At 37.5% G+C, this 21102-nt stretch overlaps 1 protein-coding gene across 10 annotated transcripts in view; it reads right to left on the bottom strand.

Annotated features, from left to right (window-relative positions):
- Nucleotides 1–21102, bottom strand: part of PCNX1 (pecanex homolog 1 (Drosophila)) — a 125095-nt gene that overhangs the window by 21732 nt on the left and 82261 nt on the right. For 9 of the 10 annotated variants that reach the window (XM_015562023.1, XM_015562020.1, XM_015562025.1 and 6 more), the window contains 7 exons: nt 19622–19763; nt 16784–16961; nt 14234–14342; nt 12820–12949; nt 8531–8589; nt 6671–6886; nt 276–529 (listed from right to left, as the gene is read on the bottom strand). In XM_015562023.1, coding sequence (XP_015417509.1) covers nt 276–529; nt 6671–6886; nt 8531–8589; nt 12820–12949; nt 14234–14342; nt 16784–16961; nt 19622–19763 — 1088 coding nt within the window. The remainder of the gene's footprint in view (nt 1–275; nt 530–6670; nt 6887–8530; nt 8590–12819; nt 12950–14233; nt 14343–16783; nt 16962–19621; nt 19764–21102) is intronic. The other variant, XM_006760738.2, reaches the window with a different exon arrangement.

Below are 21102 nucleotides of genomic sequence, written 5' to 3' on the forward strand. Positions count from 1 at the left end.
ATGTGTGTGTATATTTCTCAGCACAGTGCCTAGAACATATGAGCTACTAACATTAATGAACAATGAATAAGTTTCACTAAAGAAAAAAACAGAGGAAACCTTCATAGGTATAATTTAGTGACTATACTGGATACTAGAGAATTGAAATCACTATATAGAAGCAAAGCATGAGTTAAAAAAATTTAAATATATGTATATATATAAAATTTTATATATATATCTTTTTCAAGAAGAGTCTTCAGTTACTAGAAGAGCTAAGTAGGCGCATACCCTACCTTGACATAGTAAGTGGTGAGTACTTTTCGAAGATCAAAGACTTGAAGCATAGAAGCAGCACTGTTGTCAGTGATGCTGTAACCCTCCAGAATGTACTTGGTGACTATGACTTCCCAGGCCAGCCAGCGCTGGCTAAATGCAGCATTGAATGACAGCACATGAGGAACATGGCCAGGTTCACAACAGCAAAACCCTTCGTCTTCTTCCACACCTTCAGTTATGGCCTCTACTTCCCGCTGTTGACAGTAAGTTCCTTAAAAAAAGAGAGACAGAGACCACTTACAAACAAAGGGAGGACAAAATCATAAAGTGGGAAAACAAATGCTTTAAAGACAAGAAATCTAGAGAGAAGACCTTTTATAGCAAATGAAAGTATGTGACTGATTGCCTTAGAATGGTCATCAACGAACGGCAGCAAGCTCCTGAGACCAGGCACACTGTATATTCATCTCCTACAGAATCACATGCATTAGCACATTCAAGGTTCTGAGGGTCTGTACCGTAGAGTAACTAACCTCCTTCATTTTTATTTACCAATTCCCAAACTTTTCAAATTGGGTTTATAACTGCATTCCTATCAAATGAAGACCAAATAAGTAAAGGTATATCTCATGAAGGTTGTGTTAATTCTGAAAAGGAAGAGTGGAATGAGAAACGAATCATCCCAGGGCACCGTATGTATGTATGAAGACTGATTATTCTGCACAAGCAACCAATGCTTTGGCATTACATTCTTTTATATACAAGATACTCATCAAACAAGCATCCTCTGCATTAGTGTTATTAAAGTAAAAATACAAAATTAGATTAAATATTGAATTAGACTCAGCAATCTAATACTAGCAAAATATCACCCATCACACTGATGTTAATTTTTATTTTGTTATGTGGCCTTGCTTCTATTTAATTTGTAAATTCTTTATATTTATAAGAACTTAAATATATTAAATTGAAATATAATAAAAATAACAAGTGGCGCTATACATTTTTTTTCCTTTAGAGAGAATGTATATACCATCCATGTTTAAAACACATCATTTTTAAAGAAAAAGGTGCCAGGAAACCTAGTCCGACATGGTGGTGGTGGTGGTGTGATAAAAGATATGCTGAATAGGTAAGTTTAACCAACCTAATAAAATGTATGATTAGTTCTCTAGAACCATCAGCAATTTTATTATTTCCTACTTTAATTATATTGGCCAACACTTCCAAAACAATGACACATTGTAGTAACAAAAAAAACTGTCTTGAACTTGACAATAACAAGAATGCCTGCTGTAGTTGATGATTGCCCATGATATGACTATATACATACATATACATTTTCTTTCAGAATAGGGACATAGTGTAATCTTATAAAGTATTCTTCAAAGAAGTAATGGAAATAAAATTTAATCAAATGTCCTTTGGCATCTTTCGAGAGAATCATATTACACTGTTTACTGTGATCTATTAAAAGAAGATGAATTCCACTAATATGCTATTTTACCACTTAAATTAACTTAAAAGGACCAATTACTAAATTGGTGAGGGGTACTTAAAGTATTGCTGGGTTTTGCTTATTCTGGGTTCTGAGGATTTTTGCATCGATAGTCATCGTAAGTGAACTAAACTAGAATTACATTTTTAGCCAGTTTGATCATCTTCTGGTATCAATATTACACTGATTTTGTAAAAAGTCTTGAGAAACTGTCCTTCTTTATCCATGGACTAGAACAGATTAGAGAGGTAGGAAGAATCACTCAAGTTCTAGAAGGAACTTCCTGGTCTGGGTTTTTTAAACTGTGGCATGAAGTTGGGTCTATTCCTTAGGTTTGATATTCGTTTTATTACTTCCTTATATTGACTTTATCCTCTTCTTTGGAAGGCAGTCAAAGGTTTTTAAGTAAAGGAAATAACACGAAGAGCTATATTTGTGCAGATCACTTTGACAGTGGCTTGTAGAGAAGAGACGTGGCAAGAGGGTTCTGACTTTTACTCAGGAGACACAGGGACCTTATTCAGAGTAGCAGAAAGTTAATAAGGTATGAATTAACACAGGATATTTTTACTTTACCAAACAAACCCCAAGAATATTTTCTAGCCCTAGCCTGTTTGGCTCAGTGGATAGAGCACTGCCCTGTGGACCGAAGGGTTCTGGGTTCGATTCCGGTCAAGGGCACGTACCTCAGTTGCAGGCTCCTTCCTGGTCCGCGCCCTGGTCAGGGTGCATGCAGGAGGCAACCAATCGATGTGTTTCTCTCACATCGATATTTCCCTCTGTCTTTCCCTCTCTCTTCCATTGTCTCTAAAAATCAATGGAAAAATATCCTCAGGTGAGGATTAAAAAAAACACAAAAGAACCCAAAATAATATTTTCTACTTCAACATACCCAAGTAATACATTTTGCTTTGAAAATTAAGGCAACAACAAAAAGAAAAAATAAGCACAGGAATTGATACTAATAATTGAAAACAGAATTTTGAGACTTGGAAAGGGATTCTACACTACCTACGAGGATCTACTACCAATTACCTAGATCTTTCAGTCACTTGATAGTGAAGATAACTGGTAAAATAAACAAACAAACAAACAAATAAATAAAAATTATGAAAACTAAGATATGTTAGAATTAATTTGAGTAAAAAATGAAAGAACTCCTATTAGCATGATTTTTTTTTTACCTATAATGTTTGACTTAGAAAACTGTACTTGGTAGAAGTAACTTTTATACATAAAAAGTTTACATGATAGAAGCTGTAATCAGACAAATCCAATAGAAAAAATGAATTGGTAACTCAAATCATGACATAAATTTACATAGAAAAGAATCTTGAAAAATGAAATAAATATGAGGAAAACAGCTCAAGAAATTTGTTTAGTTAAATGTCACTTAAAACTTAGCATCTGCAAGAAGAGACACTAAAATCGAAGGACTTAAATTGGCTTAATGGAATTTACCAGAAAGCACATAAAAATGCTCAGCAGATCCAAATATCTGCCTGACAAAATACTGACACTCTTGACTAATATTTTGAGGGGTCAAAGGTAGCTACAACGGGGCCAATGTTGTGAAGGAAAAAAGTTCTGGAATAAAGAGAAAGGAGAAAAAGCTCTATATTTACATTATCTAATGACTCTATAAAATTAAATATGAATTATATGCTAACTGCAGCGATAGGTGCTGGAAACATAATGATGAATGATTCCTGCTCTTGAGGAGCTTATAATACACAGCAAAGGCTTACAAAATACAACCTTGAGCCTGGCTGGCGTGGCTCAGTGGTGAGTGTGGACATATGAACCAGGAAGTCACGATTTGATTCCTGGTCAGGACACATGCTTCAGTTGCACGCTCAAGCCCCAATGTGGGTTGTGTAGGAGTCAACTGATCAATGATTCTCTCTCATCATTGATGTTTTTATTTCTCTCTCCCCTCTCCCTTCCTCTCTGAAATCAATAAAATATATATATATATATTTTAAAAACCTTGAGCCAAACTCAAGCCAAGAGTGATTTTTAAAGGGTTGTTTAGAAGACAAATATGTAACAGAGAATGTACATAGGCCCAAAAGTTTATAAACACAAATAAACATAAAATTAAAACTATGCTACGCACTAAGGAGCTAAAAACAGAGATAATAGAGATAATCATGTAGGACGGGTGGTTAGAGAAGGCTTCTCTGAAAAATTGACATTTAGGCTATTACTTAAAGATAATTATAGGATTAGCCAGATGTGAGGTTGGTGGGAGGAGGGGGGATGGTTGGTACTTTCTGGGCAAAGGGAAAGGCAATAGGAGTCCTTAGTAAGGAATTTAGCAAGAATCTGGCAAGGGAGTGAGGAGGTGATACAAAAAGCCAGGCTGGAGACACTAGCAGAGGCCAGATCACGCATGCTGCAGGGCACGTTAAGAAGTTGAATTCTATTTTAAATGTAATGGGAAACCATTAAAAAACTTAAGCATGGAAGGAACATTGATCAAGTTTGCCTTTTAAAAAAATCACTACAGCTGACTAAAGAATTACAGGTACCCCTTGCTATCCACATCCAGCAAGAATTCAGATAGTAAGAGGTACTTACTATGTTCCCAAATTGGTTTGATTGAATTTTGTTTGGCAAACAATAAGAATTTGGATGGCAAAGGATTTAACCAAAATTTTATCTGAAATTCCTTGGTACCAGACAGTGAAAGTTGGGAGACTGACAGAATTTGGATCAAATTTTCTCTGGAGAATTGCTTTCTCTCTTTTTTTGAAATCCTCACCCAATGATATGTTTTTATTGATTTTGGAGAGGAAGGGAGGGAGAGAGAGAAAAACACATCAATGGGAGAGAGAAACATCGATCAGTTGCTTCTCATACATACCCCAAAGGGGAATAGAACCTGCAACCTAGGAACGTGCCCTGACCAGGAATCAAACCCACAACCTTTTGGTGTATGGGACAATGCTCTGACCACCTGAGCTGCCGGGAGCCGGTCCATCCTTGCTGTTTCAAGGGACCTGGCATATATGGCATGCTGTTCTTAATATGTTTGCTCACCTTCTTGGCACTATGTGTTTTAACCAAGGTCACCTCTCCGAGAAAGGATGTTCGCTGGAGAGAACATGGCAAAAGATCCTGGACAGAACCTGGCTACAGAACTTGGTTGGAGAACCTAGACAGAACCTGGCTGAAGAACCCGGCTACAGAACCTGGCGACCGAACCTGGCTGGAGAACCTAAACCAAACCTGGCTGGAGAACCTAGCGAGAGAACATGGCTACAGAACCTGGCTGGAGAACCTGGAGAACGTGGCTGGAGAACCTAGCAAGAGAACATGGACACAGAACTTGGCTGGAGGTTGTGGCTAGAGATCCTGGCAAGGCTGCTGATCAACTGAACGCTGTCTCCGTGTCATTCCTTCTTCGCCGACTCCGTCCACACCTTTGGGGACCCATGGACCCGCTGGGGCTGGACCCCAGCACTGAGCCACCCAGCCAGGGCATGATTTCGAGAATTTCTGATCAATATAGTAGATTGAGCAAATAATAAAAAGGACCCCCTTCCAATTCACACACACAGGAATGCTAGTTAAGATAGCCTCCCACACATATTTGTTAAAAAAATAAAAAAGTTTAAGTTTAAAAGCAAAGGTGAAATCTTCAGGTGCCAAGAATTTAAAAAGAAGCTGAAGTCATAGCAGTGGTTGGTGTAGTGGTGAGTGGGTGCTGACTCTTGATGAATCTAGTTGGATGAGATTTGAATAGCACTAGATAAGACTCTAGAAGAGATGGAATTAAGGTCCATAAGACAAGAATAGAAGAAAGAGGGGGGGGAGGGGGAGAGAATGAGCCACAAATAGATTACAAATGAGTAACAAACATCAACATTTACTGCCTTAATCTGAATGTGTCTCACAAGTAAACTTATTTCCCATGAATGGAGTTAACTTTAGAGAAGCACTTGTTCCATTAACAAAAGGTATTATATGACATTTGTTATGTGATTCTACACCACAACAGGGTGTAAGTCTGATTTGATACTCTAGTCAAATGCTTCTTATTTCTTATTTCAGGTTAAAAGCACACAAGGCACTTCTTAGAATACATCGAAAGAGCTTAGATGCTCTCTCTAAAAAGTCCAAATGTTCACTAGATTGGAAAGATATACATTAATAGGATGTTCTTCAATTCCTAAAAAACATATTTCTTTTTTTTCCCCTCCCTTCCCCTCCCCTCCAAACATATTTCTATTCATACTTACAAGATATTCAACTGATAGCACTAGATAACATCAAGTTGATGTTTCTGAATGCATGATTTTCTGTGTATAAATAGTTTCATTTGTCTTATACGAACTTGTTTAGGGCTGGTGAAGGAACGGGGAGTAACTGGGATTTTACTTTGGGGAGATGAAAATTCTTTGGAACTAGACAGGGGTGGTGGTTACACAACATTATAAATGTACTTAAAGCCACTGATTTGTTCCCTTTAAAATTGATAATTTGATGTTATGTGAATTTCACTCCAATAATAATTTTGAAAAAGCCGTTGAGGACAAAGGCTTGACGCCCGTATGACAGTAACCTGGTTAACTACTCTGCCTCACACAAAAGACCACACTGCCTTCTGTCAGCCATCTAACAGATATAGAGAGCAAGCACAGAACCACAGAAATTCAGCACCACCAAGAAAACAAGTCACTTACACACTAGTGGTACTGCCTTTACATATATAGCATATTGCAATAGCGAGTCTTTTTGCAATATGAAATTTTGGGGGGAAATCTAATAATTACTCTGTAACAACTTTTCTCATTCTACAAGTCCAAAGACTAAGGATCAAATTTAAAATTTTTGATTTGCAATGTAAACACAGAAAACTCAGATACCACAGGAGCACATTATAGAAATAAAAGGTGTCCATCTTACCTCTGAATTCAAGTCCCCGCAGCTGGAAAGTGACCAGCCCGTTGCCGATCTCTATAAGGTGTACTAATGCATTGAGGTAGTCAGACGCAAGAATGAAACAGTCCCCTGTACTGTAGTTTCCCCACCGTCCTAGGAGCAAATCACCACAGAGACTGTGTTGTAGGGATCTGGTTAAATGTTCATAAAAGATGGAATTCAGATTGTTGTCATCTGATCCTACAAGAAGGGATTTTTTTTAAATGTTAAATTTTACTCTAAAACCACTTTATATGAATATACAAGAGTGTTAAACATATTAAAAGTAATTTCCAGTTAGGGTTGTATCTTTATTTTTTGGCAAGGACAATAATATTCAAACTCTTACAATTGTTATATAAAAACGAAATACAGAGTAATAGCGAAAGTTTCAGAATTTAGGGTTAGAAGTCACACAGCCTCTCTGAATCTCTGGTCCCCATCCATAAAATGCAGGAATTGGAGTACATGAAATCTAAGGTCTTTCCACCTTTTTAACAGCTCATGATCTTTTCTATCACTGTTCAATTAACCATGCAGGAGAAATAAAAAATATTTTTTTCTAAAAGTCAGAACCAGAACAAAATGACATACCAGTAAAGAAAATGGGTAATTCAAGACTTGAACAAACAAGATAGTTCAAAACAAAGATAAATTATCAGTCAAAATAATTTGTATATTGAGATGGCTAAAACTAATTTTCAATAGAAATAAACTGTATATATAGAAACAGCAGCAAAGAACCTACAAAAGTTTAAGAAAAAAATAGAGTAAAACATTACCCAATAAATGAAATGACCATCTTTAGAAATAACCCATGCAAGGCAATAACCTGTAAATGGATGCTTTTAAACTCAACCTAACTAAATAATAAAATAATGAAAGGGGAATGCCAGACTCTATCATCAATAAAATGGCCCGGTATATCGCTCTGTCTGACCACTACAAAGTATGCATACTAATTCATACTAACTCAGGACACGGCCTCTTTGATATGCAAGAATGGCATCATCAGTATCGTGAGAACTCCATGCCCCTTACAAAGACATACTAGAGCTGAGATGGTTGTTTTATCTACCAGAACGTGATAATGACAGCCATTAATATCAATTAATCCAATTTTATAATTATGAACTAATCTGATTATTATAATTTAATTTCTTAAGTAGACAGCACTGCAAGGAATCTTCAAGTCAAATGAATACAAATATTTCAGTCTATTTGGGAGTAAAATTCTTTTAGTAAATTAATACATTGGATTTCTGTGGTTGGAGAAATGTGATTCACACTTTCTGTGTCAGATTACTAATGGGTGGGCCAACAAGTTTCCCAAATGACAAAACTAAGAACCAGACTTTAGAAACGGTAACACTACCAAGTGGTACTCAATAAGGCCCCGTGTTGAATGGCTATTTAGCCCTCCTACATGACATCGCTATGTCAATTAAGTAAATGACGTTAAATTAACATTTACCTAAACATTCAGGGAAGGGGGGAAACAAACATATTAATAAAACACATCCTGGTTAGATTACATAGTATTCAAGACAGCTAACCAATTTTACTTTAACCATGTTCTACTTTTTAAACTATATAAGAATAATCTTTGAATGGCAATTTTATCCCTATCTGTGTTCTTAAAATACATTTCATCAAATAAGAATATCAAAGTTGTAGATACTCTAATTCATGTATATTTTGCTAAAGTAAATAAAATAAAGCAAAAGGTATTTGGTTTAAAATGACCATTTGGAACTCACACAGGATTCCTAACATGTTGGGAGTGAAATATATATGTAACAAATTCACTAGACAGGCTTCTTGATTCACAAACAAAGGTGTTACCTGGGTTTCTATCAAGCTGGGAAGCCAATCTGGTATTTGAATGATCCACTCGTTTTGTGCTGAAGATGGCAAAATAAAACATTTTAGTCATCTTTTTTATATTTAAAAATGCCTACTAAAGAAAAAACTATATAATAGTGATGAAATAAATATTACCACTGAATGACTATCTCTCAGAAAAACCTATGATTAGCATATTGGTAAAACTCTGCAATAGCACAATAGGTTAGGTTTTTTTTTTTTTTACTCTCCCACATCCATCATACATAAACACAGCAGTTATTTCTTAACGGTGTGTCACCGAACAGTGTGTAGAGAGACATTGATGAGTTTAATGTAAAAACATCATTGAGCAGGATGAGAAAAAAAAATCCACACTGTATACAGACCTTACAGATGCACAGTTCATGAAACATCCTTTGCAAGGGGAAGGTATATCTATTAATGCCCAGTGTTCCTTTTAACAGTGGTTCCCAAAAAGTCGTCCATAGAACCCCGAGCAGGGAACTCAAGACCCTTCCAGGGAATTTTCCAGATCAAAACTATTTTCAAAATAATATTGAGCAATTATTTGTTTCTTTCACTGTGTTGGCAACTGCACTGATGGTACAGATCAAGGTGGGTAAGACTGTTGGTGCTTTAACATGAACCAAGGTCGGGGCACCAGACTGTACTATTTGTTACTGCCACACAGGCACAAGACAAAATACAATAAATAAAAATTCAACTTCCACTTTAAAATGTTCTTAATGAACGAATATTAATTTTATTAAATTACAAGCCCTTTTTAAACACAGTGTGTGGCACGTACAGCACCTCTGCTGCGTGCTGAGTAGGGTGGGTGTCTCGAGGGAAAGCATTGTGCAGCTGCTGGATACATTTTGCAGCTAGATACACTGTGCAGCTGCTGGGTACATTTTCTCACAGGAGACATTTTTACTTGAATGGCTATTGGATAAACTGTGACTATTCAGCTCTGGGTATTTGACAAACATTTCTCAAAAATGAAGACAGTGAGTCTGCCATTTCAAAGAAAACAACTGACAAGGGTATCTGTTGCCAATGATAAGAGCTTTAAGCAAAAATTAGAATTTTTGAAGACTTTTATTTTCCACCATGAGCTTGATAGTATCTCAATACTCAAATAGTTTTCTTTTGGGATTGGAGGTGATATGAATGAATACATTTTTAAAAGTATTATATAGTGAAATGGGTCAAAATTTGGAAGCTCTGCATTACTCAGTGAACCCATATTTCCTAAGTGATCAATAAAAGATGTTATAAGATTATATGCAGGTAAAAAGATCCACCCAAAGTGTTAGACTTATCAGTGGATTATGGTGTTACACAGTTCCAGAAATTCATGGATATGGTTTTAGATTCCACATTTTAACTAATCTTTAGGAAACAAATCATTTGTTGACTTTTACTGAAAGATCAAAGAATATCCACAGTTGACTAAAAAGGCAATCAAAACATTTCTTTCTTTTCCAACTATGTCTGTGAGGCCAGATTTTCTTCATACTAGTATACTTCAACCAAAACAGTACATGGCAACAACAGACTGAAGGCAGCAGCAGATAAGAGAATCAAGCTTTTTTTTTTTTTAATCCTCATGGAGGACATTTTTTCCATTGAGTTTTAGAAAGAGGGGAAGGGAAAGAAACACCGATGTGAGACAGACACATTGATTGGTTGCCTTCCGCATGCTCCCGGCCTGCAACCGAGGTACGTGCCCCTGATTGGACTCAAACCTGGGACCCTTCGGTCTGCTGGCCTACACTCTATCCACTGAGCCAAACCGGCCAGGACTTGAGCTATCTATCTTTTATTAAGCCAGACATTAAAGAGATTTATAAAACAATGACACTTCTCACTGATTTTTTTGGTGGGATGGAAAATTTAGTTATTTTTATTTCAAAAATGTTATTTTCATTTATTTGTAATGGGTTTATTTTCGTTTATTTGTAATGGGTTTATTGTTGCTATTTTTAAAATAATAAACATTTAAATATAAGTTTTCTAATACAGTAAATATTAGTAGATAAAACTCATAGCAACAAAAACTCTTTGGAGACTTTCAATAACTTTTTGTTGTTGTTAATCCTCACCTGAGGATATTTTTTCCATTGCTTTTCAGAGAGAGCAAAAGGGAGGGAAAGGGGGAGAGAAACATCAATGTAAGAGAGACTCATTAGCTGGCTGCCTCCTGCACCCACCCCAACTTGGAGCGGGGAGCAAACATGAAACCCAGATAAGGTCCCTTGACTGAGAATCAAACTGTGCATGGCCCATGCTTTAACTGCCGAGCAACACTGTCCAGGGCTCCAATAACTTTTAAGAATGTAAAAAGGTTCTGAGACCAGACAGGTTAAGAACTGCGGCCACAGATATAATTTGGGGCTAAATTTAAGTTGTCCCAGAAGAACAGAATATTAATAACACTAAAATTCACCAAAAGGGAAAACACCATGCGTGAATTTTAGATAAAAAGACCAGAGCGAAAGTTTCAAATTCATAAGCTAGTTCATTGTTAAATGGTAAGACTACCATTTTCACCTATATATGCCAACATGTGAAAGAGTAGGAAAAAAGCAGTCATGGAGCTGGCCAGTGGAATTACAAGGCAGTATAAGCCTTTTCTGAATCAATGTTAATACATATAAAATGTTAAAGCTCCATGACTCAAGAGAAAAAAAAGAAATTTGGAGAGATTACATAAAAGGATAATTTTTAGGCATTAGGTTAAACAGCCGGAGGAACTAAGCCTAAATGGAGAAAACTTCATGTACAAAATGGTCACTGAAAACTTATCTTAGTGAAAAAAACAGAATCTATACATGAAACAGAATGTATATATAAAAGCCTAAGCAACCGTTTGCCCAGTAGCTATGATGCACAATGACCACAAGTGGGCAGGCACTCCAACCTGTAGAGGAGGGAGCCCGATTCCTCGCAGAATCAGCCATGGGTTAGGTTGCTGCTGGGGTACTGTCAACCCGAATCTGCTTCACCTGCACGCCCTCTCGAAATCTAGGAACCCTCGGCGGATGTCAGAGAGCCGGTTTCGGCCCAATCCCCACAGGCTAAGCTGAGGGACCCCACTGGTGCACAAATCCATGCACAGGGCCTCTAACTAACCTATAAAAAAATTAGCTCTAATAATAGCTATTTCTAAGAAAAATGTGAAATAACTAATTATTCTATATAAAACCCTAATATGCAAATCAACTGAAAAGTGGAACAACCGGTGGAATGACCAGTCGCTACGACGCTCACTGACCACCAAGGGGCGAACACTCAATGCAGGAGCTGCCCCTGATAAGCCCCCGAGAGGGAGGCAACTGGCAGCGGTAGTGGCGGGGCAGCGCCAGGTCGACAGCCAAGGCAGTGCCAGCGGGGGCCCTCGGATCATCCCGCCCACTGGTTACCCCACAGATCAGCCCTGATCACCAGCCAGGCCTAGGGACCCTACCCTATATATTGGGAACAGTTCTTAGATTTAAAAATTAAAACCTGGCAAGGCTATTCTAACACTGAAAAAACTGGATGATGCAGCAGTGACATACATGGACGCTGGCTTGCACATTTTGTGGTCAGCCCTGATTGTGACACTTGTAACTGTGTGACAAAACCAATTACTTAACTTCTCTCTGCTTCAGTTTTTCTACCCATAAGATGGGGAAAACGGAACTACTGCCTCAGAAAGATGTTATGTACTACTTTTTATTATCAGGCCAAAAAAATGTAGCTGCCCATACAACAGCAAGACACTTATCACCTGTAGGAAAAGTATAGTCACTGGTGCATGTAGTGTCCCGGATTGTGAGAGGGCACAGGCGAGGCTGAAGGACTGCCCCCCTCCCATGCCCGAATTTCATGCACCAGGCCTCTAGTGACTGTTATAATGATGTAACACTATATAGTATAAAACTTCAGAGTATTATTAACATGGAACAATTCCAAGAAATATTAAAAGAAAAAAGAGAAAAATCAGTATATCCAACTAAAATTATGTTTTAAAATCTTATAAATATATTAACCAATGTAACCCCAATAAAAGTAATTTAAAAATCTTATAAATAGAAAAAAAGGTTGAGAAATAAGGAGCAATTATTCTCTGACTCTTCTAATTTACATAATTTTGAAACTTTTAGAAGTATTTCTAAAATTTTAGCAAAGTAATTTAACACAAAAAATTAACAATCCTGATTTACATATAATTATGCTGTCAATTATTTTCTAATAAAAAAGATAAAATTGGGTTTAAAAGGCTTTATTTTACTCACTTATAGTCTCTCTCCCAGAATTTCACAGGTCGAACATATGAAGTGATGAATATTGCACTTCCCAGGAAGGGGTTCAGTGGTGTGGAAAAGAAGGCTGATACAGCAGCCTGAACAAACAACATGGCTGAATCTATGGGAAAACTGGTTAAGGACCTTAACATCCATCTGAGTGCACACACAAACAATACACACACACACACACACACACACACACACACGCACACACACATACCACAAACATGCTGCAATTAGAAAAACGATGTTCATGAGAGGAATACAGGAAAGGGTGCCACTGGACAGCACATGGGTAGAAGTAGAAAGACACAGCGTGATGAAAGGCACGATGCTCAGAAGGGAGCTAAATAAATATCTGCTATCAGGTATTAGATAAAAGCCCATATGTCACTTCTGGGTAGAGATACTTGGATTTAATTTTCCAGAAGATAAAACTAAACTTTACAGATACCAAAAAAAAAACACCAAAAAAAAAATCTACATTCCAAAATCTATGTGATTCACTAAACATTATTTTTATTTAGAAAGTACTTTTAAGATATGATGAGAATAGAAGATTTTAGACATATGATTATAAAAAATGTTTTGTAGCTTCATTTAAAAAATATTTCTAAACACATTTTGTATTTATTGAAAATTCATGATAGATCAGGATAATCTAAGAGAATTATGTAATGTCTAATCATGGGGGTGTACACCTGAAACTAATATAATATGTCAACTGTAACTGAAAAATTAAAAAATGACTTTAAAAAATGCTTGGACTTTAATAGTCATATATATAAACATAATTTTTTAAATCAGCATTATCCTATATAATAAAAGGGTAATATGCAAATTGACCAAACAGCTGAACAACTGGTCGCTATGACACACACTGACCACCAGGGGGCAGACACTCAACACAGGAGCTGCCTCCTGGTGGTCCGTGCACTCCCATAGGGGGAGTGCTGCTCAGCCAGACGCTGGGCTCACGGCTGGCGAGTGCAGCAGTGGTGGTGGGAGCCTCTCCCGCCTCCACGGCAGCGCTAAGGATGTCCGACTAACGGCTGGGGAACAGGCCTAAGCCGTCAGTTGAACATCCCACCAGGGTTCCCAGACTGCAAGAGGGAGCAGGCTGGGCTGAGGGAACCCCCCGAGTGCACAAATTTTGTGCACTGGGCCTCTAGTTTAATTATAAGACTGTAATACTTTTCTCATGTCCAGATTATCTGTGGGGCACAGATGTTAATACAAGTTAAACAATCAGTATAGGTGTGGACTCAAAGAATAGCGAGTTTTTGATAGTTTACCACATGGCAACCTATATATTACGCCTGTGAAAGTTTATCCCTACAAACCAACATTTTCATCAAGGATATGACTGCCCTTTCTTATAAAACTTTTATGAGAAGGATACGGGGCACTGCAAAGGGCTGAGCAAAAGCATGGAAAGCAGAACCCCATGTAATTTGCCATGGGGCAATGTAAGTGTACACAAACTGCAGTTTATAAAGGAGCTCCCAAAGCTGTGAAAGGATAAAGAAAGAAGCAATCAGTAAAAAACATTGGATACTTGAAAAACAAAATAAAACACCTCTAAAATGTTGTCTACCTAGTAGGAAAATGGTATTGACATTATTTGCCATTTGCATAAAAAAAGATATATCAACTTCTAAGACATTATATATTTTTAAGTAAAGACAGCTAGCTGATTTATGAATTGTGTTCCATCTGCTTAAAAAGTTATATGTCCTCTATTGGCTATTGACTACTACAACAAGCAAAACAAAAGGTAGAAAATCCAGATGTCTGTAACGCTAAGTAATGCATATATATTTTGATTCTAAAACATTTCCCTCGAATTTTAGTGCTCTGCAAACTGGGTGTGTTTTAAATGCAATGTCCAAAGAAATCTAAAAGTAGCCAGGCAGGGGATAAAGTTGTAATACAGTGTCACTGCCTGTTTACCTCAGAATTTACATGTATATTAAGCAACTGCATGAAACCTCAATTGTTATTGTCAATGGAAGCACAATATACTTTTAAATCTTATTTAAATGAGGGTCTGTTTTGTTGTTTAACATGTCTTCAACAATGAAACAAAATTAGTATACATGCCCAAGACTGCCTCTGCACGCTAGGCAGTGCAAGGCCCAGTTCTCCAAACAGATCACAGAATCTTAAAAGCAAAAGGTTCTGACTCACTCAGTGCCATGATTCATGCACCTATTTAAATTGTTTAGCTGATTTACAATGAACCTATTTAACTTCCAATTTAAAAAAGAAATAACAACTTCAACCAATTAGAAAATGCAGATGAACCCTTGCATTCTTTGTCATGGCCCCAAACTATGCTGGTGATTTTTGGTACTAATGTGTTCAGGATGACAGGAAGTAAAAGCGGGATGTATATTATCAAGATGCCATTATAACTGCTTAAAAGCAATTATTCAGAAAACTCCAGAGTCTAGATGTGAAAGGGACTGTACTCCAATTTTGACTGTAATATTGAAGAAAAAATAATATACAATTACATGGATAAGTAGTTAGTGGGTAAAAATATTTTTGTATTACAGCTTATTACAGCTAGTAAGTTCTATTAAGTAGCCATATAAAATGTAAACTTCTAAGGACAAATCTTTCTCTGAACAGGGTATGCTCTCAAAAACAATTTGCTTAACAAATGAAAGCATTAAGAAGATCCAAACTTATACAAGTAAGTGCAGTGACTCTATTTTAAGGATTGTTTAGTTTATATTTTACAGCAATTTTCACTTTTTTCCAAACCAATATAAAAAGATGCAATACAATTTCCAATCTAAATATTTAAATTTGTGAGCCACCACATGCTTCTTTATACAAACAATTCTCTGATTAACTTTCTGGCTTTCTCCTTTGGTTAACCATGCTTACTAGAAGAGGAAACAAATAATAAAAATGCATACAAATTAGCGATTGAGCAAATATAATATTGCAATATTTTAGAAGTTAATTAGCTTAATATTTAGCATAATATTTTGAAACTGATCATCACTAAAACCTTGTTCAGATTAATGGTTTCCAATTTGTACTGTTCCCATCCTAGGTCAGATCTCTATCACATCTAAATTACTGTCACAATCTCTTAAGCTGTTCTCCATACCTTCAGGTTCTCTCTTCCCCAATTCATCCCAAATGTGGCTGACCAGGCTAACTTTCCTAAAATTGGGCTTTCATTGTGTTTTGTAGCTGCTCATATGCTTCAGCTGTTACCTATCAAATGGGATAATAGATGTCAAAGTCCTTTGCATGTGGTCAGCATTAACATGAAATCTAAGCTCTATTTACCTTACAAATAACCTGACTGCACGACCTAGAAAGGTAGTGTGGTTCAGCAAAAAGGTCCTTGGACTGGTAAGGCAGAAGAGCCAGACTTTACCATCTCATTCGCAAAAGGACTAAAAGCATCTCTCTTATGGTGGATACCGTATTTTAGAACCATTTTGTAAACTTCAAAGCATTCTGCAGTTGTCCCTATCAAACTAATTTCTGACTGCTCCCACATGGCCTGACTGCTCTGGGTGCCTACCATCTTCAATCAGCTTTCAGGTTATTTTCTCTCTCCATCTATCTCCAGCCCACAGCCCAGTTCAATTGTTACCATGTCTATTTCTAAAATTATCCCCAAACTACACCCACTTTTGGAAGATCCTATATATTTAAATATATATACTTACTGGTGTTTTTCTAATGGTTCCATATAACTTAATCTTATCTTCTTCACTATTACAAGAAGTATGTCTTATGGATCACAATGACTACCATTATTTAGGGATTCTAATATGCTGCAAATAACTGGTTAAATGAAGAAAAATGTTACTTAAAAGATAATGTCATGAATGAAATGCAAGGATAATACTCACTAAATAGTGTATGACTTGGGGAGGGGCTTTTTACAGAGAGAGATATTCCTCTAGTGATGAATTACCTTGTTGAAGAGTATGGACATGAAGAAGAGATCCAATAGCATGGTCTCTGAAAACGCTTCATAGTCAATTTTGAAAAAGAGCACAGTGAAGACAACTGTGACATACTGATACGTAGGGCTGCTAAAGGAGGATCGGAGCAACTTCAGACCAGCAATGGTGATCATTAAAGCACCTAGTCTAGAATAAAAAGACAGCACAACTCATCAACTAATGACAAAAAACTTGAGAAAACCTACTAACTTCAGAAAAACCACCAATTTATTTACTAAGCTTACAATATATATATTTGTAATATATATATGTATATATATATATTACAAATTTAAACTTCTAAAAATAATTTATATAGCTAAGCAAATCACATCCAAAAATAAACTACCATAATATTCCCTTTTAATAATATGTATTATGACTTTTATCCTTTTATAAATCAATTTAAGAAACAAGTTAACAGTATTATAATTCTGACATTTGGTTTTTCAGTCTCTCGACATTTCTATTGCTTTAACATTAATAGCATTTAGCACATAAAAAAAAACATATTAATACTTACCCAATAACATATACCTAATGGGTAAGCCAACTACACAGGGTGGGGCAAACATAGGTTCACGATTGTTCATATGGAAAAAATACAATAATCCTATATAATAAAAGCCTAATATGCAAATTGTCCCATCGGGAGTTCAATCACTCACTATGATGTGCATTGACCACCAGGAGGCAGTGAGGAACAGGGCAGGGGACCAGCAGCAGCAGCGGCAGGGCACTGAGGGAGGGTAGGAGGAGGCAGGGACCTGATGAGCCCCGATTGCCAGCCAGGCCTAGGAACCCTACCTGTGCACAAATTTCGTGCACTGGGCCTCTAGTTACTAAATAATAATACAAGAATAAACTGTGTTTCATATAACAACTATAAATCCATTTTTACCTCACCCTGTATATGGTCTGATTTATACAGTTTACAAAAATAACTATTTCCCAAACTTACCATCTAATGTTAAAGAATAACCTTATTTAATAAGTGTCCTCTCATCAAGAACCAATCAACAATAAGATGTCTGGAGTAGTGAAATGCCAAGAGCAAAAGCAGATGTTCAGAAAAGGAAAGTCAAAGACACAATTTCACCTGGGTTTTATTTTTAATACTAGAGGCCCAGTGCACAAAAATTTGTGCACTCAGGGGGTGTCCCTCATCCCAGCCTCCGCTCATTTGCAATCCAGGACCCCTTGAGGAATGTCCACCTGTCGAGTTAGGCCCACTCCCTGGGGGATCAGGCCTAAGCTCCCTGACATCCTCTGGCAGCCAGGGATCCCTCGGGGGATGTCCGACTAAAGGCTTAGGCCCCTAAGGGATCAGGTCTAAACTGTTAGTTGGACATTCTTAGTGCTGCCATGGAGGTGGGAGAGGCTCCTGCCACCACCTCTGCGCTGGCCAGCCATGAGCCAGCTTCTGGCTGAGTGGCACTCCCCATATGGAAGTGCACTGACCACCAGGGGGCAGCTCCTGCATTGAGCGTCTGCCCCCTGGTGGCCAGTGTGCATCATAGTGACCGATCATTCTGCCGTTGAGTTTGCATATTAATTAGCCTTTTATTATTATTATATAGGATGTCCCTATTTCCCCCCTTTTGCCCCCTCTGCCCAGTTCTTGCCCCCAACTTCTCTCTGGCTATCACCATACTGTTATCTGTGTCCATGGGTTGTGCATATATTTTCTTTGGCTAATCCCTTCTTCTTATAATCTCTTTAATATTACTTAATCCATTTACTTTGTTTTTGTTACTCTTCACCCAAGGATATTTTTCCATTGAATTTTAGAGAGAGTGAAGGGAAAGGGAGAGACACATTGATTGGTTGCCTCCTGCACATGCTCTGATAGGGACTGGGGATCAAGCCAGCAACTGAGGTACATGCCCTTGACTGGAATCAAACCTGGGACCCTTCAGTCCACAGACTAATGCTCTATCAACTGAGGAAAACCAGCTGAAGCTTAATTCAGTTACTTTTAATGTGTATGTGTCTTTATATTTAAAGTGGGTTTGGTTTTTGATTCACCTTCATAATCTGTCTTTTAATTGGTGCATTTATGCCACTGACTTTCAGAGTGCTTACTGATAGAGTTACTGCCATATCAGGTGGCTTCTGGGGCCGGCCTGTGACCCGGGATCAGATCCATCATGGGCAGCAGGCAGGCGGCATCTGGGGCTTCTGGGGCCGGCCTGTGACCCGGGATCAGATCCATCATGGGCAGCAGGCAGGCGGCATCTGGGGCTTCTGGGGCCGGCCTGTGACCCGGGATCAGATCCATCCCGGGCGGCAGGCAGGCGGCTTCTGGGGTCGCACACGGGGGCCTGGATGGTGGCTCACACTCACGCTGTCCCGCCCTGCCTGCAGTATGCAAATTAGCCGCCATCTTTGTTGGCAGTTAATTTGCATAACATGCTGTTAGCCAATGGGAAGTATAGCAAAGGTACGGTAATTACCATGTTTGTCTATTATTATATAGGATATTTTTATTGATAGCAGAGAGGCAGGGAGAGGGATAGAGAGATAGAAACATCAATAATGAGAGAGAATCACTGATTGGCTGCACGCCCATACTAGGGATCAAGCCCACAACCTGGGCATGTGCCCTTGGCTGGAATGGAACCTGGGACCCTTCAGTCTGCAGGCTGATGCTCTATCCACTGAACCAGTTAGGGTTTACTTGGATTTTATCTCACAGTGTCTTGTACCAAAGAGACCCTCGATTACTTGTAACTTGAATAACTTTAAGACAGTGCTTCTGACTGCTCCCACTAGTCCAACTTAGATTAAAGGAGTATTATACTTACTCTGTATCCAGTTTTTTGGGACTAGCAATTGTCTCTGCACTGCTACTCAGTTCATTAAGAACAATCAATGGATAGATGATATTCTTCTCCATAAAAAGAAGCCACACATGAAGTTTCTCAAACCACATTACAGTGGCTGCATCTAATAAGGAAATATAAGTCAAGGCCACATCATCTAGTGTATAAAAGCAATGGGATGAGAAAGGAAAATTTTACAACTCGAATTCAGCTCTACTATAAATAATGTAAGAAATCCAGTACTTCAATTGTCAACTTCTATGACTACTGAAACATATCCAACTTTGCAACTTATATGTGACTTAAATATAGACGAGATTTATTTTAAACTTTCATTCTTAAAACTCTTTCTCACTTATGCCAATAACTTTTGGAGAAAAAGTTACTGAAGATTATTAGACTGCCCCGATGTTTTTAAAATTCTAGACATACCTCATAAGATATACATCTCAGAAGAGATATGAAAGTATGATATGTTTTTGGTTCACATATTTCGTACAAGTCACTTTCATTGTCAATACTTTAATATTTATTTCATTGGACAAAGTATCTAGGACAGCGGTTCTCAACCCATGGGTCACGACCCTCTGGGGTTGAACGACCCTTTCACAGGGGTTGCCTAAGATCATCGGAAAACACATATATGATTACATATTGTTTTTGTGATTAATCACCATGCTTTAATTATGTTAAATGTGTAACAATGAAATTGGGGGTCACCACAACATGAGGAGTCAAAAAGGGTATGTTGATTCAAAATTTGTAAAAATTTAGACTAAATGTTTTGTTAAGATCAAAAATGAAGAAACAATATGATCAATGATTTACTCTAATGAAAATTGCTGTTTAAAACAAACCAGATATACTTATGAAAGCATATTGATAGTTCATCGAAAAAAAAAACATCATTCTGAGTTTTCTTTCTTTCTTTATTTAATTAAATCTTTATTGTTCAGATTATTTCAGTTGTTCCTCTTTTTTTTACCCCCATAGCTCTCCTCCACCCGGTTCCCACCCCACCCTCTGCCCTTACCCCCCAACACTGTCCTCATCCATAGGTGTACGATTTTTGTCCATTCTCTTCCCGCACCCCCACACCCCTTTCGCCCTCGAGAATAGTCAGTCCATTCCCTTTCTACACCCCTGATTCTATTATATTCACCAGTTTATTCTGTTCATCCGATTATTTATTCACTTGATTTTTGGATTCACTTGTTGATAGAAGTGTATTTGTTGTTCATAATTTGTATCTTTACCTTTTTCTTCTTCTTCCTCTTCTTAAAGGATACCTTTCAGCATTTCATATAATACTGGTTTGGTGGTGATGAACTCCTTTAGCTTTTCCTTATCTGTGAAGCTCTGTATGTGTCCTTTGATTCTAAACGATAGCTTTGTTGAATAGATTAATCTTGGTTGTAGGTCCTTGTTTTTTTTTTTTTTTTTCACTTTAAATACTTCTTGCA

This window comes from Myotis davidii, unplaced genomic scaffold (assembly GCF_000327345.1).
Source record: "Myotis davidii unplaced genomic scaffold, ASM32734v1 scaffold17, whole genome shotgun sequence".
Taxonomy (NCBI): domain Eukaryota; kingdom Metazoa; phylum Chordata; class Mammalia; order Chiroptera; family Vespertilionidae; genus Myotis; species Myotis davidii.